This window comes from Clupea harengus, chromosome 22 (assembly GCF_900700415.2).
Source record: "Clupea harengus chromosome 22, Ch_v2.0.2, whole genome shotgun sequence".
Lineage (NCBI taxonomy): Eukaryota > Metazoa > Chordata > Actinopteri > Clupeiformes > Clupeidae > Clupea > Clupea harengus.
This window is the reverse complement of record NC_045173.1, coordinates 427,634-452,132: the sequence shown is the minus strand read 5'-3', so window position 1 is coordinate 452,132 and position 24,499 is coordinate 427,634. Positions and strand designations below refer to the sequence as shown.

Here is a 24,499-nt window from a genome sequence, read left to right as displayed (position 1 = left end):
AAATTAGCCGGTGCTGTGTTCCTGTGAAAAAGTAGGTTTTTGCATGTGATGTTATGCATATTAATATATATATATCCCAGACCCTAGAACTAACCCGAATCCAAAACGTACAGATCAGGCGTCACCTTTGGTCTGAGCTGTGGTGGAAGGGGGAAACCTACCCTTACAATACTAATAACCTTGACCGACTGAAATCAGATTATTATTTTATCACGCCTCAGAGTATGTGATTGCTGAGACAGCTGTCTGGTGATAACCACTTCCACATGTTCAACAGTCACTGTGATTAGGGGCATGCCATGGAACTATTATGCAACCAGCAATAACTAGTGATATGGGACAATCTTACCGAGAGACCAAAAAAGGTGATGGCGCTCCAGTGATTTTTCCATAACGCCTGTGTCTTTCCCACTAGTCATCAGGGATATGCCCTATGTGCTTCTGTGTTTTCCGGGCTGAAACTCCCTGCAAAAATGGATAAAAAGCTTTCACATTATGGCATTGCCAGCTATACTGCCAAAAGACATCGGTTAGTGTCTTATCAAGCTTCTATCGGTGTCAGCTGGGCTGTTGGTGGTGTTTGCAAAGTTCTTGCATGCCTTTTAGGTAGTTAGCTTGCTAGTTTTGGAACAGAACTCCTTATTGCTGCTTTAAAGCAGGTTGGTTGGTGCTTGATTACTGCCAATTTCAGCATAGCGCTGTGAATGCAGTCCTTCATGGCCTGGCCTGTATAATCACCAGATCTGAACCCTGCTTCCATCTTCCCACCAAAGAAACTTCTCACACGCCATGAAGCGTCGGTTTAAATTTCCCCTGAATATTTTCAAAAACTGAATGCTAAAATGCGTGGTCTTCAAAGGTAGAATTGTGTCAAATGGAGGATTCTTTGTTGAATACCAAAAACTGTTGAATAACATAGTTCTATGAAATAATATCATAACGGCATTGTCAATGTACTGATTATGATTTGACTGAAGTAATGTCACCATGGTGAATACAAATATATGTATATTTTTAGCAAAACATAAATGATTCAACATGTTTGAAACTTAGTGAATGTTTGCGTATGCTGTGGAAGAATTTATTAAAACTGAAAAAATGAAAGGATATAAATATTGCCAAGAGAAGAGAGAATTTCCCCCTGTTACTGTCAAGAAAGCATATGAATGAAAATAACAATATCAAAAGAAGAACAACAACAACAAAAACAGAGCTTGACTGAAAAGAAGAAAACAGCTCTCCCCACGCAGGCATGCCCTATAGCCTCTCAAACACCATAAAAGTCGAACGTGGACAAAAAGTGATTATGTCACTTTATCTTGAAAAGCTAAAGTGACATACAGATAACATGTTTGTGGACTCTTTCGTTCTTTTGTTTGTCAAGCACTTCCTCTTGAAAACATCAATGCTTCAGGGTTCAGTAGAGATGACACACAGGCACCACAGGCAGTGCAGCAGTGAATGAATGTGTTCACAACTGGGTTCCAGTACAGCTCATTGATGCAGAGTGTCCTTCAATAACTGATAAGTATGAGATATGATTTGAGCTGAGGAATAGCACTGTGTACATCATGAAAGGTGCCACTGTAGAGGTCTCTGATGTAGTTCAGTTAGAGCGGAGCCACTGTAGAGGTCTCTGATGTAGTTCAGTTAGAGCAGACCCACTGTAGAGGTCTCTGATGTAGTTCAGTTAGAGCAGAGCCACTGTAGAGGTCTCTGATGTAGTTCAGTTAGAGCGGAGCCACTGTAGAGGTCTCTGATGTAGTTCAGTTAGAGCAGAGCCACTGTAGAGGTCTCTGATGTAGTTCAGTTAGAGCAGAGCCACTGTAGAGGTCTCTGGTGTAGTTCAGTTAGAGCGGAGCCACTGTAGAGGTCTCTGATGTAGTTCAGTTAGAGCAGAGCCACTGTAGAGGTCTCTGATGTAGTTCAGTTAGAGCAGAGCCACTGTAGAGGTCTCTGGTGTAGTTCAGTTAGAGCGGAGCCACTGTAGAGGTCTCTGATGTAGTTCAGTTAGAGCAGAGCCACTGTAGAGGTCTCTGGTGTAGTTCAGTTAGAGCGGAGCCACTGTAGAGGTCTCTGGTGTAGTTCAGTTAGAGCAGAGCCACTGTAGAGGTCTCTGGTGTAGTTCAGTTAGAGCAGAGCCACTGTAGAGGTCTCTGATGTAGTTCAGTTAGAGCAGAGCCACTGTAGAGGTCTCTGGTGTAGTTCAGTTAGAGCGGAGCCACTGTAGAGGTCTCTGATGTAGTTCAGTTAGAGCAGAGCCACTGTAGAGGTCTCTGATGTAGTTCAGTTAGAGCAGAGCCACTGGGCCAAGAGCAGGATACATCTTCTGACGTATGGATGATCAGAAACAGCTTCAAGTTTATCATCTTCGAGAAAACTAACATTTAGCTAAAACATCCACATCCATCCATCCCGCTGGCTCTTTCAAACCAGTCCCTACCCGGGTTCGAATCACGCTGAGGCCCAGGATGGCTCGGCCCACTGAGTTCTGGCAAGGGCATCCCTAATTTCATTTGAAATCAAAGTTCAAATTCTTTCCTCATATTTGTTCATTTCTATTACTGGTGTGATAAAGTGCCGCCTCATTGGGGCCCTATTTCTGATCCGGAGCTCCTCTCTGGCGGCGGCAGGATCCCCCTCGCACATGTTTACTGTAGTTTCTTCCTGCAGGCTACTAGGTAGCCTGCCCCAATACCAAGCTTTAGACGCTAAATTATTGATAACAGAGAGAGGAAGTAAAAAGAATGTCAAAAGAAAAGCACATTGACTGAACCATGATCAATGTCAAAGAAATGAAATTAAGTAATGGTGTGCACACCTTGGCCTTGAGACGTTTATGGCCTGTTGCTGTGGGTAACACTATATGCTCCGACATGATTAACACTATATGCTCCGACATGATTAACACTATATGACATGATTAACACTATATGCTCTCACATGATTAACACTATATGACATGATTAACACTATATGCTCCGACATGATTAACACTATATGACATGATTAACACTATATGCTCTCACATGATTAACACTATTTGCTCTGACATGATTCATTTCCGTATCACCTCTCCATTTATGCATCCGGGTGAATTTACTACTAATTCATGCTACCTGTGTGTTATTTCGGTGTGTTGCAGAGGTTCATCTATGATGGCAGTGCTTATGGCACTGCATAGGCTACCTAGGCTGTACTGCTATGTGAAGGTGTTGTCAGCGTAATTGTTGTGAGGTTATACAGTATTGTGTACCGAGCAACATCCGTAAGGTGCACCCCAGCCTGAAGGTTCTCACCCGTAAGGTGCCCCCAACCAGAAGGTTCTCACTCGTAAGGTGCCCCCAACCAGAAGGTCCTCATCCGTAAGGTGCCCCCCAACCAGAAGGTTCTCACCCGTAAGGTGCCCCCAACCAGAAGGTTCTCACCCGTAAGGTGCCCCCACCCGGAAGCTGCAGGGTAATTGGAACACTAGTCCTACCTGTTACCTGTTTAGTTAAGCTGTCAAAGTGGGTGGCGTCAGGAGAAAGACCTAATCAGTCCTCACTCAGCACACCCCATGACAGACTGGCTCAGGCCTCAGAGTCAATCTCATGCAACAGAGTCAAACAATACAATTGAATAGACATGTCATAAATGTCTTCAACAGACACAATGAAATTACTTGAAGGGAAAATCTAATTTTGCACAAATTATGAATTGAATGGTAAAACACTTGTCAACAGAAATGTTAACAGAAATGAATAACTGCCAAGTAAGCCATTTTGCAGTATCCTGTAGGCCTAAACTTCACTAGAACCTTTCACTTTTCAATAATAATCACAAATGTAAGAACCTTCTTGTGTGAATTAATTATTAATTAGTTCATGAAAACATGACAGACATAATTAATGGCAGGGGTAGCATATTGAAATCATCAGTGCCTATCTACATATTATGAACAACATCGCCATTCATATTATGCAAAAATATTGTTCTTTTGTGCAGGTAGCTTGTAGGATAAATAATCAGTGTATACCACTGGATGAGCTCAAAGTATAGCTCTAAAGACTGCCTGATGCCTTGGTGCTATGGTGAGTGCTGAGCAATAATAGGTGGACCTTTGCTTTAAGTCTACACAGAAATCATAGTAGCATACTCCAAAACGAATTTGTCAGCATAAGGAAAGTTTGGTAGGCCAATTGAGTTTCTCCTTTGGTCAGTTTCGTGTCAGTGTTTGGGCTAGATTTGATTTTCACCCTGCTAAAAATAGAAAACATCACTAAAGTTTTAATGGTTTCAGAGGTTATAATGTTTAATGTATAATTACGTGGCACGGTGGCTCAGGTGCTTGCACTGCCTCCTCACAGCAAGAAGGTCATGGGTTCGACTCCCGCATGGGGTGCTGTTGGCTCTGGGGGGCAGGTCCTCAGGTGGGCTATCTCCCGAGCCTTTCCGTGTGGAGTTTGCATGTTCTCCCCGTGTTCACAAGGGGTTTCCTCCACTAAGAACCCCAACAGAAAAACATGCAAAAAGAACAGAACACATGTCCATCCCTGACCAAAGATGGACAGTTCACTTGACTTGGTCCCTGGGCGCTTACAAGCTGCCCACTGCTCCTGGGGGGTCCTGGAGGAGGGACAGTCCAGGATGGGAAAAGGCAGAAGATAAATTCACTGCAACCTCAGGTGTGTGTGTCCTGTGTCGCCTCCATATATTCACGTGTGTGTTCCAGTGTGTCGTGTGTGCCAATAAAACCTGACAATTTATTATTAATTAATGAAGATTGGATTGTTTTGGTTTGCATTGGTTTTTCTCAGCAGGGCAGACAACCATGACCACTTTACAGCACTCAGACCACTCAACTTATTCTCTTCTGCCACCATGTGGTCACGTCACACATTGCACCACTGAAGGTAGAACCAAATCAAATCAATTCAATTCAATAAGCTTTATTGGTATGACCTCTTAAAATAAATAGTATTGCTAAAGTAAACTCATATTAAGAACAAATAAACACAGTTGGTAAAGTGCTACGGCCGTGAGTAAACCTCACTCCCCGACACCTTAAGACTTGTGCTAGGGACAGACACTAGCACCCATGGGTTTTGGCCTCTTTGCTAGCATGTGTGCCTCCCGTGTCCAAGGTTGCAAGTTTGCGTCCGGTGTGGGACTGTGTTTGTCCACACAACGCAGGTTACATTGGTGCTGTGGATCCGGAACGGGAGTGAGGTTTTAGGGGGGTGAGTGTAACGGTAGCTGGCAGGTACAGTACTGTGCAGTAAACCTCTCTCCCCGACACCTTAAGAGATGTGCTAGCAACAAACGCTACTGCCCGTAGATTTTAGCCTCCTTGCTCGCACGTCCACCATGCAGACAGCACAAGACAATTATGTAGCGAAACCATCAGACAACCAAGGATAAAATAGCAGGGCATTGTTTCAATGGATCTAGAGATATTACTCTGACAAAAGATGAAGGACTTTCAGAAGGCCCTATATGGGTAGAATCTTGACTTTCTCTTTAAACAGAGGCTATGCCACTCTCACCCAAAGTCACCTGTTTTGGCTCTTTGTTCATTTGTTGCTGTGTGGATGTTGTGTTGGTGTTTAAATGGGATTTGTTCAAGCTCTTAAAAAACCAATGCACTCTGTAGTCCAGACAGGTGTTCTTGCTGTCCTTTCTTGTAGATGTAGTTTTGGTTCAGACTGAGCCTACGGTCTACACAATGGGTCAGTCCTGCAATAAGTGTCTTAACAGATTGTTCTCATGTAATACTGCCGTGCAACGGTCTTTTTAACCCAACATCCTCTGTGGAAAAGTACTGTTTGAGAAGGGTGGTGAAACAAGTATTGTAATTCTACTGTGATGACTTCTGATTCCATTTCCAGCGTGGGTACTTCTGCCATGTCATGAGTATTACAGAGAGGACACTTTAAGTTGTTGAACACGTCTTTTGGGAAATGACTGCCATTATGTAGCTCCATGAAGGAACGCTAACACAAACCTCTTTAGGAACGATCCCTAGTCACAAGCTAGTTTGCCTTTGGAATGATGACCAAGAGTAGAATGCTGGAGCTGACTTGTCCTTCCCCTCTGCACTGAAAAACAAAACACCCCTGGAGTATAACCTTGCTATACCCTTTTACATGCCTAGTGTTGAAGTCATCAGCATAAACCTTTTCCTTTCAGGTCAAATATCTATGATAGGATTATAATTTCAAACACTTTCTCAGAGGTATTCACCACAACTCTAACTTCTGATGGCAAAAGATGGCAAAATTTGCTATTTATTGGGACATAACTAATCATGAACAAATCGCGAAGAAAGACTTTTTGAGCCACAACTCCAGTTTGAATATACACAACATGTCATTCTTACAACAGTGTTACACAGATTTGATCCAGATCGTACTCTAACACACCAAATTGCAAAGAGACAGGTTGAGTGCTATGGATGGAGCATAGCGAGTTTATCCTCGGGCATTTCTCCTTCCAAACAATGCTGAAATTATAGACATATTCTTACAGCATTTACAACATTCAGAAAAAGTATCACAAAAACAGTCCTTCGTAGGAAATATAATGGGCAACAAATTGTGAAAAAGTAAAGCCGTACTGTTAATATGTTCAATGCGTCTTAATGCAACTGCTGGACTGATAGCAGTGGGGCACACTCACACAGACTGAGCACAGCAAAGAGCACAGGATCAGAGCATAAAGCTGAAACATGCTTTTTGCACTCAATTATGTGCAGTGCATTTTCATACACACACACACAGTCTATAAAGGACAGGTATGCCAGCTTCCCATGGAGTGAAAAAGGACAGAATGATCTAGAAACACACTGCAGCTTTGCATTCACACGGATATGGCTTCATCGGCTCAGTGCGCTGGGATCATATGAAAATGAGCCATGTACCTAAAACAGACGTACCTGGCATTGTCACGCTGAGTTTCTGTTATACAAAACCCAAAAGGATAGATCTGGAAACAGAAAGGAAAACAATTGCTGCACTCAGAAGTTTAATGGCGAGAGAGAAGGAGCCATTTCTACAGGTCTTACTTGTGTTTTTGCCTGACCTTAAATCTGCTGCATTACCAGGCCACACATTAAGGAGATGAAGGTTGTTGAAGAACCATGCAGATTCAAAGGACAACAAATGCACTGAATGCAACCAAACATAACATCAGTCTAACCGTTAAGGGCTTTTTTTGATCAACCCCACCTGGAGGTTCAAGGACAGTGCCCAAGATTGCCAAAACACAAATAAAGCAAAGGTCTGAGAAGTTTGAACAAGTCAGGAAAAAAAGTCGTCCCCTCCCTCTGTCTTCTCAGACGTGAGAGACCTTCTGAGACTCTCGTGCTTGCTTTATACTATAGAGCCATTTGATGACGCGGGCGTTGCGCTCCACTGCCGAGATGCCGTAGGGCACGCGCTCACCGGCACCGTCCTCCTCCTCATCCGTCAGGTCTTCGTTACTGTGCCGCGACTGATCACAGTCCGAGCTGATCATGCTGGCACTGCGGAAGTTGAGCGAGACGATATCAGAGTTGGCCCGAGCGAAGCTCTCCACACCTACACTCTCCAGCTCCTCAGGGTCCAGCCCACAGTAATTGAAGAAGCGCTCCACGTCAGCCCCGGCCCGAGCGTAGCGGTCGCTCAGATCCGACTTCGAGCGGTGCAGGGAGGGTCGGCGGGCCACAGAGCTGCCCAGCTCCAGCTCTTGGTCTGTAGTGGTGGTGGTGGCTGAGGGCAGTGCCAGAGACTCCCTCTCCAGGGAGCAGAGCACATTGTCGCAGCCAGCGAGGGCCTGAGGCCTGGGTTTGGGGGGTAGCGGCGGGGCGGAGCTGCTACTGCTGCAGGCGGGGCGCGGCGGCTTCCCATTGCACAGGCAGCGAATGTCAGAGGAGCTATGAGAGGCGTGGAGAACAGAGCAGCGCTGCCCCTCCGCCTGCTCCTCCAGCAGACGCCGACTCAGGTTCAGGTTACCCCCTGGCTGGGGACTACGCCTGCCCTGCAAAGAACCCAACGATGTCCCTGGGACTTTCAGTGACTCAGCAAAGGATCGTAGCCCAAGCTCGGTGGACTCTGTCGAGTCCCGATGTGGTGCCCAACTTCGGCTTCCAGGTTTGAGGGCAGCCATTCCTTTGGCAGGAGGACCCTCCGAGGATGAAGAGCTGTTGAGGATGTTTTTGAGGATCTCCAAGTTGAGGTTCTCTCTCTTGGCAGTGATGGCACAGGTGTCTGACTTGGCATTGTTGTTTGAAGCCTTGAGGCTGGCGCTGCTTATACCACCACCACCACAGGAGCTCCGCTTGACCGGTGCAGGGCACACCGGCGCTTTGGCCAACACAGATGGCTTGACAGGCTCCTGCTTGGCGTTTATCACTTCCTGACTCTTGACGTACTTGGCCTTGTCGGCCTCGAGCCGCTCCACAGCACTCAGGCGTTTGGGGTTGGGCTCCGTCTGCCTGCGGAAGTAGTCCGGCCCTTTATTGAGGATGCGCAGGGGCACGGCTGAGGCATAGGCTGCCCCCTGGCCGGCAGACTTGCCGTCTGGCTGCAGTGTCTCAGTGGGCATAGCGTCAGCACGTAGGGGGGGGTGATGGGTGGAGGGGCTGTGAGCTGTGCACCACGGGCACAAACATCAAGCCAGGGAGTGACAGAGCATCGGGGGCCGTCTCTAATGTCAGCAGCAGCAGCAGCAGCAGCAGCAGCTCATGTCTTCACCCAGTCAGAGCACCATACACCTCTGAGCGCCTCCCCCTCCCCCTCCTCCAGCACCCCAACCTGGGTTTGGAGAAGCAAAGAGTATGGAAGCAGAAGAGGAGAAAAGGAAAGGAACGGAGGGCACTGAGCTGAGGTCAGCTTCAGCTGTGCTGTGCTGTGCTGTGCTGTGCTGTGCTGTGCTGTGCTGTGCTGTGCCGAGTGCCTCTCAGCATAGAGAGGGAGAGTGGAGAATGCTTGGGGGAGGGTGGGTGGGAGGAGTTGGGCGCTGTGGTCTGTCTCCCCCTTTCCTGGACCGTGGCCAAGTGGGTCTGAAATAGAGGGGAAAAAGGACCAATCCTGTTAAAGAAGCTTGTGACATCACATTCCTAGCAACAGCACAAAGGCCACTGACTAGTGGAAGCAGAAGACAGACACAGACATACACAGACACACACACAGACACACACACACACACACACACACAGACACAGACATACACAGACACACACACAGACACAGACATACACACACACACACACAGACACAGACATACACAGACACACACACAGACACACACACAGACACAGACATACACAGACACACACACAGACACAGACATACACACACACAGACACAGACACAGACACAGACACACACACACACACAGACACACACACAGACACACACACACACACACACACACACACAGACACACACACAGACACAGACATACACAGACACACACACAGACACACACACAGACACACACACAGACACAGACATACACAGACACACACACAGACACAGACACAGACACACACACACACACAGACACACACACAGACACACACACACAGACACACACACACACAGACACAGACATACACAGACACACACACAGACACAGACACAGACACAGACACACACACACACACACAGACACACACACAGAAAACACACACACAGACACACACACACAGTGTCCTAAACTGTGTCTAACAACAGAGGTAGATTATAAATAATTACCATTCATGCCCAGAAAAAATATTTTAGCCATGCAAATCATTAAATTCACTTTTTAGAGAAATCAAATAGAATTTACATTTTTAGTTTTTAGGATCTTAATAAAAATCTCCATAGTTCCTCGATTTAATCCCTTTATCCAGTTGAACTGGATACTTCAACATACAACGTACATTTAATTCACTTCTGCCTGCATTGAGCTGATTAAATCCAATTAGCTGATATGTTTGGAGGCATGGACTCTCTTCTTGAATGTGTTCTGTGAATATGACTAGTCCCTCCTGGAATACTGAAATAACTCAAATCATTCCCATGCACTGAAAACTGCTGACACAACAGTCTGCCTTCCCCTGTAGCACGCTGCCAGATGCAATGTGAGAGAGATACAGATTGAAGCACAAAGAGATGCCTTCTGCCAAAACTAGACAGTGGCCCTAGTTTAGTTCCTTATACCCTTCAAGTTAAAGGTACAGTACGTAGTATTTTGTGGTTGTTGAATTGAAACCAACTGAGTTCCCCTCCCTTTCCAGGTGTGTAGGGAAAAATACGGTGGCCGTCAAATGCCATAAGAACGTCCAAGAACGCCTTCTCTAGAGCCAGTGCTTTGGGTGGCTGTTCTGGGCTCCTGTAGAAACATGGTGTTGCAACATAATGGCCTCCGTGGAAGAGGACCCACTCCCTGTGTAGATCTGAGGGGTTCATTCTAACTGATTCGTTGCAGGTGATTATAATACCCAAATTAAAACATAATTATGAATACTATATTCAATTTATGCTAATAGGTCCCCCTATACCTCCACACTGTGTTAAACCCTTCCATGTCAGGGTTTACAAAATAATAAATAGTTTGTTTTAAAAGGTTAAAGCCCTTGAAAGATTCAAGTGTCTGGGAGGAAGAAGTCTAATTTGTCCAACTTGAATGAAATGCTCAGTAAGCAGCAAATGAATGCCATCCTTAATGGAAATACACAATAATGACATTTCTTCTTATTTCTATTCATATACTGTAGTCTAATCAGACTCTTGCCCGCAATGGAATGCAGAGAGACTGCATTGAGTTTGGTCCCGGTGTTCAAATGCATCAAAATCAACATAAACACCTGACAACCTCCCATATCTTATACATTCCCCATTCTTCTAGGCTAATGGGTACAGCTGTTCTTGCGGTTTACGCGTCAGGTTCCTTCCCTGTCTCGGGGATATCCCATATTGTCAGTGTATCTACAAATACCTATGAAAACCTTCATATGTCCACTCTCTCCTGCTAAACAGGCTTACACTCAACTGCTGGGCTCTGCTGGGGTTCAGGATGCATCGACTGCATCAAATAGCATATTTTGTTTCCAGAGTAAAAAAGCTATGTAAAGAAATGTAAATTCTAAAGTCTAAATATCATCACGTGTAATACCATAGTTACCTGAGACACACCTAATATGGTGTTGCAGTAAAAGCTTAAAATAATTGTAGGCTCTGCTATTGGTCTATTTAAATCATTGTAGGCTCTGCTATTGGTCATTGTAAATCATTGTAGGCTCTGCTATTGGTCATTGTAAATCATTGTAGGCTCTGCTATTGGTCTATTTAAATCATTATAGGCTCTGCTATTGGTCATTGTAAATCATTATAGGCTCTGCTATTGGTCATTGTAAATAATTGTAAGCTATGCATGTATCACATGTTATGCATGTTTGCACAGTTTACAATCTAGGCCTAAATAAATTGTCAAGAATGGAAATGAGATGGGCTATGTTGATCTCAACTAAAATGATGTTAGCTTGTCATGGAATCTAAGTGAGCAGACAGAACACAACTGAATCACGGCATCACGGTATAGTCCTTGTAAAGATGCTCTTGACAAACACTGTCTAGAACCTGTGCCATATTGACAAACACTGAACCTGCGCCATATTGACAAACACTGTCTAGAACCTGCGCCATATTGACAAACACTGTCTAGAACCTGCGCCATATTTACAAACACTGAACCTGCGCCATATTGACAAACACTGTCTAGAACCTGCGCCATATTGACAAACACTGTCTAGAACCTGCGCCATATTGACAAACACTGTCTAGAACCTGCGCCATATTGACACACACTGAACCTGCGCCATATTGACAAACACTGAACCTGCGCCATATTGACAAACACTGTCTAGAACCTGCACCATATTGACACACACTGAACCTGCGCCATATTGACAAACACTGTCTAGAACCTGCACCATATTGACAAACACTGTCTAGAACCTGCGCCATATTGACAAACACTGTCTAGAACCTGCGCCATATTGACACACACTGAACCTGCGCCATATTGACAAACACTGTCTAGAACCTGCGCCATATTGACACACACTGAACCTGCGCCATATTGACAAACACTGTCTAGAACCTGCGCCATATTGACAAACACTGTCTAGAACCTGCGCCATATTGACACACACTGTCTAGAACCTGCGCCATATTGACAAACACTGTCTAGAACCTGCACCATATTGACACACACTGAACCTGCGCCATATTGGCAAACACTGTCTAGAACCTGCGCCATATTGACAAACACTGTCTAGAACCTGCGCCATATTGACAAACACTGAACCTGCGCCATATTGACAAACACTCTCTAGAACCTGTGCCATATTGACACACACTGAACCTGCGCCATATTGACAAACACTGTCTAGAACCTGCGCCATATTGACAAACACTGTCTAGAACCTGCGCCATATTGACACACACTCTCTAGAACCTGTGCCATATTGACACACACTGAACCTGCGCCATATTGACAAACACTGTCTAGAACCTGCGCCATATTGACAAACACTGTCTAGAACCTGCGCCATATTGACAAACACTGAACCTGCGCCATATTGACAAACACTCTCTAGAACCTGTGCCATATTGACACACACTGAACCTGCGCCATATTGACAAACACTGTCTAGAACCTGCGCTATATTGACAAACACCGTCTAGAACCTGCGCCATATTGACAAACACTGTCTAGAACCTGCGCCATATTGACACACACTGAACCTGCGCCATATTGACAAACACTGTCTAGAACCTGCGCCATATTGACAAACACTGTCTAGAACCTGCGCCATATTGACAAACACCGTCTAGAACCTGCGCCATATTGACAAACACTGTCTAGAACCTGCGCCATATTGACAAACACTGAACCTGCGCCATATTGACAAACACTGTCTAGAACCTGCACCATATTGACACACACTGTCTAGAACCTGCGCCATATTGACAAACACTGAACCTGCGCCATATTGACAAACACCGTCTAGAACCTGCGCCATATTGACAAACACTGTCTAGAACCTGCGCCATATTGACAAACACTGTCTAGAACCTGCGCCATATTGACAAACACTGTCTAGAACCTGCGCCATATTGACACACACTGTCTAGAACCTGCGCCATATTGACAAACACTGAACCTGCGCCATATTGACAAACACTGTCTAGAACCTGCGCCATATTGACAAACACTGAACCTGCGCCATATTGACACACACTGAACCTGTGCCATATTGACAAACACTGTCTAGAACCTGCGCGATATTGACAAACACTGTCTAGAACCTGCGCCATATTGACAAACACTGTCTAGAAGCTGCGCCATATTGACAAACACTGTCTAGAACCTGCGCCATATTGACAAACACTGTCTAGAACCTGCGCCATATTGACACACACTGTCTAGAACCTGCGCCATATTGACACACACTGTCTAGAACCTGCGCCATATTGACAAACACTGAACCTGCGCCATATTGACAAACACTGTCTAGAACCTGCGCCATATTGACAAACACTGTCTAGAACCTGTGCCATATTGACACACACTGTCTAGAACCTGCGCCATATTGACAAACACTGTCTAGAACAGGGGTGGTCAATTATTTTCCCCAAGGGGCCACATGAGATAGTGGGACTGTTGTGGAGGGCCGGACCAATAGGCTGAACTCAATTCTGCTCAATATAAGTTGTATCTCTTTATAAAAAAAAACATAAAATTGTATAGTTTTGATTAACTGCTTCTGGTAAGAGTAGATGTTGCATTTAGGCTATCAAAAAAATTTGGTGCAGGCATAGTAAAAACGCCAACATTATTTAATCAACATGTAATCAACATTCACCAAAACGATTTTGAAAATGAGCATGTTTGTAGTATTAAAGGTGTTCCCAGACGACCAATACACATGGCACACACACGCACACGAGAGCAAGCTTGCAATGCAATAGTATAAGTATACAAATTAATAGTAATATAAATATTTATCAGCGCAAATGGTCGCAGGCACGCCCACACGCACGAATGTAGGCCTACGGAAATAAAAAAATATCCCGCTTATTATACGATTACTTGCCAAAATAATAGAAGACATTTCTCCAAAATACCTCTTTTTAATGATTTTGTTGCCGTTTAGTTCTTCACGCAAATGCGAGCAACCCACCTTCTGACTTCAAGTTTCAATGACTTTCAGTTACGTGAAATGACCGGACTACTTGCGTTGCGGAATGATATGAAAGATGTGAATTAAAAGCACAAAACCCATTGCCAATGACACCAGTCATACATTTTTTCGCAGCAGTGAATATAAAGAAATTACAGACCTGCGAACGTTGGGATGGCCCATTCAAATCAACGGAACTTTTTGGAACATTCTGAAGAGCCGTATAATAAGTACAGGTATTTACGTTTGATTCCTAATTTACAATTGACCTCTGCGGGCCGCACAGGGACAGCCAACGGGCCGCAAATTGCCCTTGGGCCGCACTTTGCCCAGGTCTGGTCTAGAACCTGTGCCATATTGACAAACACTGTCTAGAACCTGCGCCATATTGACACACACTGTCTAGAACCTGCGCCATATTGACAAACACTGAACCTGCGCCATATTGACAAACACTGTCTAGAACCTGCGCCATATTGACACACACTGTCTAGAACCTGCGCCATATTGACAAACACTGTCTAGAACCTGCGCCATATTGACACACACTGAACCTGCGCCATATTGACAAACACTGAACCTGCGCCATATTGCCATCTTCTTAAATTGTAATCTCATCTGACACATTAAGGGATTGGGGATAAAGGGACTGCTCGACAATTCTATTGGTTGGCTTCAACCAAACTTTTCACTAATTAACTTGGTTCTGGTTCTGCCTACTTAGTGCCTTTGACCACACTTTTACCGCTCGCTTTGAATGTCCTTTCGCTTCGGTGTCCTTAGTGTGAGCGCTGTTCTGTTTCTGTTTTCAGCGTCAAACAAGGGTGCCGCTATGTGCAGAGTGAAAACTTTCAGGAAATATGATTTTCTAAACCCGTTTGAAATCAAATACAGATTCTACTACAAATAAACAGGCCTTGACCATTCAGCTTTTCTTAAAACACTACCATACTGCCAGTTCAATATATCATTTGAAATCACTATGGAGATTTATAAATTATCTTCACAAGTATGCTTTTGTTTTTTGTGTATGTTTGGGTTTAATAGCTGGAGAATGACACTGTTCTGACATGAACAGGATGAGAGTGAGAGTGTGCATGTGACTGACTGGGATATTGGAATCAGCCATTTGTGAAAACCACAGCTGAGTCAAGACCTCAGGGAGAGTAGCTCATAGCTTCACAATAGGGGTGGGCGATATGGCCAAAATCTTCTATCACGGTATTTGTAATTGTATATCACGGTTACGGTATATATCACGGTTTATTATACGTAGGGTGACCAGATTTGAGTTTGTGAAAAAGAGGACACTTCAGCTGTGGTGAAATGTGTCCAACAGACATAGGCTATACAGTATGATCTGCTTTATTTATTGACCCTTAAGAACACTAAGGTGCAGAAACAATACTGCCTCAATAGGATATTGGCCTAAGCAATAGTGGTCAATATATGCCTACTTTGTACTGAAGGTTCCATTGAATCTTTAAATAGTAAGATTAAAACAAAGTGCATGTAGTGGCATTTAGTCCAGTGCTTGTGTGGCTTTCAGTGGTTCTTTAATGTACTTTCAGAAGAGAAATCAAGTGTTAACTTTCTTTTCAATGTTTGTTCATATGTTAACGCAATAATGATGGGAAAAACATTTTCTTATATGGCCACATATTAAAATAAGAAAATTAAGAAGTTGGCAATTACACATGACCGCTTCAGCCCGTTGCTGCGACGTGCGAACGTCGCCGCAACATTGGTGAGGTGAAGCCTGTAAACAAACGCAAGTAAACGGTGGAGCTGCGGGTTTTTTTGCATAAAAAGCACGTTTACATTTCTCAACCGATTTCACTGAGTCGTTTTTTTATTCAAGGGTTTATGATCTAGGTGGAGTACCAAAACAAGTTGTCTCCATGTTACTTAGAATCTCGACAGTTATAATCGCCATAGACATATACATACGTCTATGATAATCGCCATAGACGCTCACTGTTCTTGTGCTCCCACTTTAACTGGAAAAATGGAACAGAATCTTGCACATAAATGGCTACGCTAGACACTTCAGTCCATATTTTTCAAGTAGATCTGTCAGTAGAATCTTTCGAGGAACAGTCGAGGATTACTCAACAAGTAGGCATGATAGTCCTTGCAGGTCATGTGCTTAAAAATTGAACTAGGTATCGTATTATACGGCTCTTCAGAATGTTCAAAAAAAGTTCAGTTGATTTGAATGGGCCACCCCAACGTTCGCAGGTCTGTAATTTCTTTATATTCACTGCTGCGAAAAAGTAATGACCATAATTGGCAACGGGTTTTGTGCTTTAATTCACGTCTTTCATATCATATCATTCCGCAAGTAGTCCGGTCATTTAACGTAACTTGAAGTCAGCAAGTAATGGGTTGCTACGCAACACCTGAAACTTGAAAGTTCTATTTGCCTGAAGAACTATTTTTTCTAAACGGAAATCACTAAACGGCAACATAATCGTTAAAGAGGTATTTTGGAGGAATGTCTTCTATCATTTTGGCGAGTAACTGTAAAATAAGCGGGATGATGTATAGTTTGGAGGTCATTATCTAAAAATAAATCGATTGGATTTCAAAATAAGAGTATACCGCGGTTGAAACGGTATAGCCAAATCTCTCCCGGTAGACACATTTCTACCGTTGCACGGTATATACCGTCATACCGCCCAGCCCTACTTCACAATGAGCATATAAACCAGCCACCAAGCAGGTGTGTGTATGTGTGTGTGTGTGTGTGTGTGTGTGTGTGTGTGTGTGCGTGCTTATCTCAGTTTGAGCTAAGCTACTGGACAGTTGGAATTATTTTACCTGCGGATGTTACACCGAAAACATGGATGAATCATCCCACAGAAAGTTTAAAGGTGGTTTTGGTTTTGAGAAATGTTCAAATTCAAATGATACGACTCCCTTCCGTGCTCCTGAAGCATCGAGTGGATTGGAGGGGATTGTTTATGGCTGGATCCAAGACACTAGATTTGTTTCTCAAGACTTTTGACAAACCATCCATATAATATAGAGGTCACAACACTTTCACATTATCATTATTATACGACTTCCAAATCTGCTATGGGACACAATCTATTAACAATAATCTATGTCTGACTCGACTGTGGGTGTCCTGCTTCCTCTCAGAGAAGAATCGATAGCATTAAAGAATGTCATCAGGTGATGAATGAATCCATCAGCATGTTGTGTCCCTAGTGTTGCTCACAGGCTGCGGCAGACTCCTGAAGTTCAGGGTTTCCACCTAAACTGTGGAGTGGATATAAACTGCTCAGGATAGCAAATCTCACCTAACTCTTCACAACAAATCAGGAGGCTTTGAACATAGAGCACTACACATCTGTCTATAGGAGACATATTTAGTCAAATATCTGGAAGCTGGAAGCTGGAGTAGAAGCTTGGAATGGGACCAAAACGACTGACGCACTGCATCATTAATAACCCAAACAATTAATGACCATTCCACTTCAAAACATTCCATATCTAATATCTAGCTTCTTTGCTGCTTTCCAGGGGTGGGCCTCACAACTGATAAAGGATATGGCCGCCACTAATAATTAAGAACAGATAAAGGATGTGGCCGCCGCTAATAATTAAGAACAGATAAAGGATGTGGCCGCCTCTAATACTTAAGAACTGCATTGCACTGTGTGCTTTTTTACAATTCTTGAAAAGGCAGCACAGACCATATTATATTGCATCTCAAAGGAAAGGCAGCACAGACACTATTATATTGCATCTCAAAGGAAAGGCAGAAACAGACAAACTGTTCATCCTTGCAGAGTTCACTGATACTCACTTGAAACAATCACTGCCTTACATAATGTCCTTTCCAAGTGGCACAGTAATAAATAGTTTCTAAGTCCACGTCACAAACAAGGACCTTCCAAGTCCATGACCAGTGGTGTACACACGAAGTTGGTTCTGTCCATGTTCATGCGAGCCACCAGTGGGGACTCTTCTTGTCTCTTATGATCCAAAACCAGGATTAAATGAGGTGGAGATGATTCACTGACCAGACATGGAAATGAATGTGAACATTTTTCACCCTGCAATGGGCAATGATCCTGTCCAGGCCTTGAATCCAATGAGTACTGGGATAGAGTCCAGCCACCTCAACCATGACTTACATAAGCTGGACATAATGAAGAGATGGTGGACTTGGAACGCCACCAAAATAATAACTGAAGTTATGCTTCTACCTCACATATCAAACACTCCGAGTTATAACTAGGACATATCAAACACTCTGAGTTATAACTAGGACATATCAAACACTCCTAGTTATAACTAGGACATATCAAACACTCTGAGTTATAACTAGGACATATCAAACACTCCTAGTTATAACTAGGACATATCAAACACTCTGAGTTATAACTAGGACATATCAAAATCAAAAGTTATAACTAGGACATATCAAACACTCTGAGTTATAACTAGGACATACCAAACACTCTGAGTTATAACTAGGACATATCAAACACTCCTAGTTATAACTAGGACATATCAAACACTCTGAGTTATAACTAGGACATATCAAACACTCCTAGTTATAACTAGGACATATCAAACACTCTGAGTTATAACTAGGACATATCAAAATCAAAAGTTATAACTAGGACATATCAAACACTCTGAGTTATAACTAGGACATATCAAACACTCCTAGTTATAACTAGGACATATCAAACACTCTGAGTTATAACTAGGACATATCAAACACTCTGAGTAATAACTAGGACATATCAAACACTCCTAGTTATAACAAGGTTACAAATGCACAGCATTGTCCACAACATGTTTGCAACATTAACTTATTCCCCTTACTGTAACCGTCACTAACTAACAATTTCATTAGGTCTTTGTTTGGAAGATCCTACTTTTGGCATCAAATAACACTTGACTAGCCATCTCTCTAAATAGTGTAGCAGGAAAGATTATAACCATCAAAGCTCTGCTTGTCTGTGTCACAGTTCAAACAAACAATGCTAGGTATAATGTGTATCTAACTGACTAATGCTGAAATGTTACACTTTTGGTTATGTTAGTGTTAATATCCAATGTCACAATAAATAAAACTATGCAGAGTCATTATGTACCCAAGGTACTACTGACAATGACAAAATATATTCATGGGAGAACCCATACAAGAAGAAAACATGATCCAGAAGTCTACACTTCGAACATCATTTTTAAAACAATAAAATGTCCAGTACTGCTAGACACTAAGCCACTCACCTCCTCTCTTCTTTTCTCTCATATAGGCTAGAATTTACAATATTTATTGAGTTCCTTTTCCATTTCTTGTATGTAAATAATTTGATCCGATTAATATCTGAAATTGGTATTGTGTTCCTTCACACAGCCGAGAGAAGGCCTTGGGAGGCAGAGCTTAGTTTAAATGCTCCAAACAATACCTGGCCAGACTAATGATTCTCTCATGGTGTTGATCTTCTCTGGACTGGGAGGAAAGCCTGTTTACCACTGAATAATGGACAGGTTAATAACAGAAGGGTTCCTCATCAGTCCAGTAACTGTACAAGTGTTTCTATTTATAACCAGCAATACCCAGAATGGCCAGTAGTTGGCTATACTGTTCTATGTATGGGTGTAGCTTTTTGTGAATACAATAGGCATGGTACGATCTCATGAGACATGTTATAGTGTGATTGACTGAAGGGATGATTGTTAAATTGGCTTGCTCAGGGTTATCTAGCTAGCAAATATCAGCAAACTGCTAACAAACTGACGTAAAACAAGAATGATCCACTATTCAATTCAGCAAACAAAATGTAGTCTGGTTAGTCTGGTTTTATTCTATTGTGTGGTAGTACAGAAATGGCGGTCAATCTTCCAAAGAATTAAATGAAGTTCAGCCACCACCAACATACCATGGAGGTGCATGACCCTTTACTACTGGTTGAATCATTTTCAATGCAAAAATCTAGTGCTTCACTAGCCAATATCTTGTGACGTAAAGGTTAAAGTTCATGAAATTTGACAGGCTGCATCACAACCACATTCTCTGGACGTGAATTTTGGTAAATGTCAACAACTCGACAACTATTTAGCCTGGAGTGGCAGGCTAAACACTATGACAACTTCCCAAACCTCAAACCTACATACCGTAAATCCTCAAATAAAGACTGCGATTTGCGATTTGCAAACGAAACCCAAAATGTATAACACGACACGGCATATTTCCTTATTTACCAGCATATAGGCTGCGAAATAAATAGCATGCACACACACCGACAAAGTTCAACACACATGAAAGAACAAAGTAAACGTAAAATGCAACAATTAATTTCCTGAGAAAATGAAACTGTCAATTTTGGGGGGCATGAGACTTGTCTGGTGATGGCCACTAGCTGTGGCTCTGGTTCAGGCCAAGCATACAAAAGTATCTCTTAGAGAAGACATACCTTAATTAAGGACGTTAAAGAGAAACACCTCAGAAATGAAGGTATCTTAAAGTATATCTTATGAATGATCAAGTTTAAGGAAACATGGTAGAAAAAAAAAAATGAAAACATTGAATAGATTCAAATTGGGACCACATGAATTAGAATATAATCCAATCACTAGGCCGATGCTTAATCTAAGCCCAGGTCTGCGATGTTAGCAGATCTGGCCCATCAGAGTCTAAGGATAAGCAACACAGAAGCAGGTTTATTGGAGACTTGGATTCATACCTGTGGCAAAATGTGTGCTGTTCCTCTGGCACTGTCCCTCTGGCACTGATCTTCTGTATGTGAAATAGTTGGGTCTCACGTTTGGGATAATTCAGACTGGCTTCCCTCTAAGCCCCCCTTTTCCTCAAGCTGCTGCAGGCTATCAGTAGGGGTGATCCCTGCAATGACAAACACAAGTATATCCAGTTAGGGCAAGCTATGCCTTCACACAAACTCACAAAAGTGAACAGCTTTTAGGATGGATGGCTAGGGGCAGTTTATCCTTTTCACAAAGTACTTCCGATCAAGATTGAACCAAGCATGGTGGCTCAGTGGTTAGCACTGTCGCCTCACAGCAAGAAGGCCCTGGGTTCGAGTTCCAGGTCGTTCCAGGTCCTTTCTGTGTGGAGTTTGCATGTTCTCCCCGTGCCTGCGTGGGTTTACTCCGGGTACTCCGGTTTTCCCCACCATCATAAAGACATGCATTGCATCGTATGAATATGAATGAATGTTGGTGGTGGTCGGAGGGGCCGTAGGCGCTGATTGGCAACCACGCTTCTGTCAGTCTGCCCCAGGGCAGCTGTGGCTACTGATGTAGCTTACCACCACCGGTATGAATGACTACTGGACTCTGTAAAGCGACTTCGGGTATTTAGACAAGCGCTATATAAGATTGAATTGATTGATTGATTGAACCAATCAAAGCCAAGCAGGAGTCCCTAATTGGATCAGATGGGAAACAACCAAAGCCAGTGTTTACTAATAAGATTATGTATAGCTGTTTTCTCAGATGAACTGTGGAGAATCAGGTCCGGACAGACATTGCTCAGAGTTGCCTTTTCACACAACATGAGATAGTCTGACTCAGGCACTTGAACTACTCTGGTTCAGGCCTGGTCAGTGAGAATGTTATTGACTCGTCGTTCGCTGGTGAACAAGGAACTAGTGATTGTTTGGTATATTTTACTTTGAGTATAGCCTGGCTACTTGATCTTCACTGAAAGGCAGGTGGTCCTCCCCTACGCTCCACAGTCCAATCATGAAGCAATTTACTGCTCGCGAGGCATTCAAACGAGTTTGCCGCCAACACAAATAACAAAAGTCAAGCGAACGTAAGGAATGAGTTGGAACATGGGCATGGACTAATCAAAGATTTGTTCGTAAAGACACTGAAAGACACAGTCCTGAACGACACATGACTACAGCTCCAGGTGGAAAGCGTCTGGGCCAAATTTACTTTTTGTGTCTGGTAGATGAAAAAAAGTTACCGAACAGGCATATTTATTACACGCCAAAATTAAACATGAATTCAATTCATTCAATGTAACATTAATTTCATTGTACACCACATTGGAATTTAAGAAGACATTTTCAGTATGAATATAATTTAGTGGGCTAAAATTATTTGGTCATCCTATAATTTGTACTTCAATCCAAAAATTTATTTAAATTGCAAAACTAATGAGCAATCACTAAATCAATCGATATTTGTCTACACAAAAGATCATTTTGGTAGCAGTACCGTCTGAGACGCCGTACACACATGAGCGCTGCTGAACACTCGATTCTGACTGAAGTGAGTCAAGCGACACAGGGAGCTAGTGGCAGAAGGTCCATGGCTTCCATGTGTCTGCATATTTTTTTTTTACACCATAGCAGTCACATACTACAAAATATGTTCCCTCGACATGATCACAAAAGTCACTTTAGAGATGTATTAATTAGATTCACACTGCTTTCCCCCAAAAGCTGACCAAATGCAGGAATCAGCCAGCTCTTAAAATTCCTAACAGACACTGAGTTATGGCAAGACGACTTGATTTGGTGACATCTGAATGAGTTGTACCACTGGGCTTAGGTGGGTCTTTCTAAAGAGAATCGTGTGAACTAAGGGGAGATGATATGTGTAACCAACAGTAAAACATGGCATCATATTAGTAACAGTAAAACATGACATCATATTAGTAACAGTAAAACATCACATTAGTAACAGTAAAACATGACATCATATTAGTAACAGTAAAACATGGCATCATATTAGTAACAGTAAAACATGACATCATATTAGTAACAGTAAAACATGACATCATATTAGTAACAGTAAAACATGACATCATATTAGTAACAGTAAAACATGACATCATATTAGTAACAGTAAAACATCACATTAGTAACAGTAAAACATGACATCATATTAGTAACAGTAAAACATGGCATCATATTAGTAACAGTAAAACATGACATCACATTAGTAACAGTAAAACATGACATCATATTAGTAACAGTAAAACATGGCATCATATTAGTAACAGTAAAACATGGCATCTTATTAGTAACAGTAAAACATGGCATCATATTAGTAACAGTAAAACATGGCAGCATATTAGTAACAGTAAAACATCATATTAGTCTCACATAGATCTCTGCATCATGCTGCAGAGAAGAGGAGAAAGGGGAAGGCAGTAGAACCGACCGCTGGTTGCTTGACACAATTAGGCAGAGAACTTCTGTAATAAGGAATAAGGAAAATATTCTATAACCTTCTTTTGGCTTTGACTTTTTACAAAAGTTATTGGGAAACGCTACCTTAAAATTACTATTTTTCTTCTAGTAGAGCTTCAATTCGGATGGGAACGGCTCTGTTTTATAAAGAAGTCTCTGAGCAATGCCAGCATCCCTCAGTGCAACTCAGTTGGCAAGGCTATTTATAAGTGAGCTTCCTGGCAGTCCCACACCCACCCACAGTGCCTCACCTTGTGCTGCTCTGCTCGCTGATGGAGAGGCCATAAGCAAGCCTGGAGCCGGAAGCATCCATTAGGTTAACTCTTGTATAGAAATCAACTGGGCACAACATACATTTTCGGGTATAATTGTTGCCAACGACCAGAAATAAATGCTGTAAAGTCGCATTTTCACTATGGTTAGGCTAATTGGACACCAAAAATCCATCACTTCATTTAAATCGGTGAATTCTTGAGTTATCGACTAACATCAACCAGACATAATAGTGGCTGCATGTTAAATAACCAAAATCATATTCCAATTCCCTCTCAGTATTTCTTTCCTTTTCTGTCGTCATAACTCGTGTTCTGTCCCAGCTGCCAGAATGTAGTTGAGGACTACGTGACCGAGGTCATGAAAAGAAGCCAATATCAAATATCAATACCAAAGGGTGACATTTTTGTTAACAAGGATTTCTTCTGATAATGTCAAATATCTCAATGACAATAAATGAACATATAAATGCTTTATAAAGCATTTTATCAACACTAGAATAAGCTAACAATAGGTTAGCCGGCATAAAAGTTCAAGTCCATCCCACATCCATTCTTTTGCAGCCAACTGCCTCCATCTGACGACTCAGCCTGTAGCTGATTACTAAGGCACATGGCTCGCCGCAGGGCTCCAACCTCCACAAGAAGCCTTGACCTTTCAGGAGTGCTGGAAAACAGTCCCACTGTCTCTCAGTCCTCTCCCTTGGCTGTTTGCACCTGTTTAATTTCCAAGGCAACACACCTAAGCACAGCGAGATCCAGCTACCACCAGTATTGTGGAAGATAAGCACCCATTGCATCTGAGATATCTGATGTGCATCACCCCCCCACAC

General features: G+C 42.8%; 1 protein-coding gene across 1 annotated transcript in view; it reads right to left on the bottom strand.

The window, feature by feature from the left end:
- Nucleotides 1–4,915: 4,915 nt before the first annotated feature.
- The window catches only part of fam110b (family with sequence similarity 110 member B), a 32,979-nt gene continuing 13,395 nt past the window's right edge, over nt 4,916–24,499 (bottom strand). Inside the window, exons 2-3 of the mRNA XM_042703004.1 lie at nt 20,914–21,071; nt 4,916–9,022 (exon numbers count right to left, since the gene is read on the bottom strand). Of these exons, the coding sequence (XP_042558938.1) occupies nt 7,315–8,565 (1,251 nt within the window). The 5' untranslated portion in view covers nt 8,566–9,022; nt 20,914–21,071 and the 3' untranslated portion in view covers nt 4,916–7,314. The remainder of the gene's footprint in view (nt 9,023–20,913; nt 21,072–24,499) is intronic.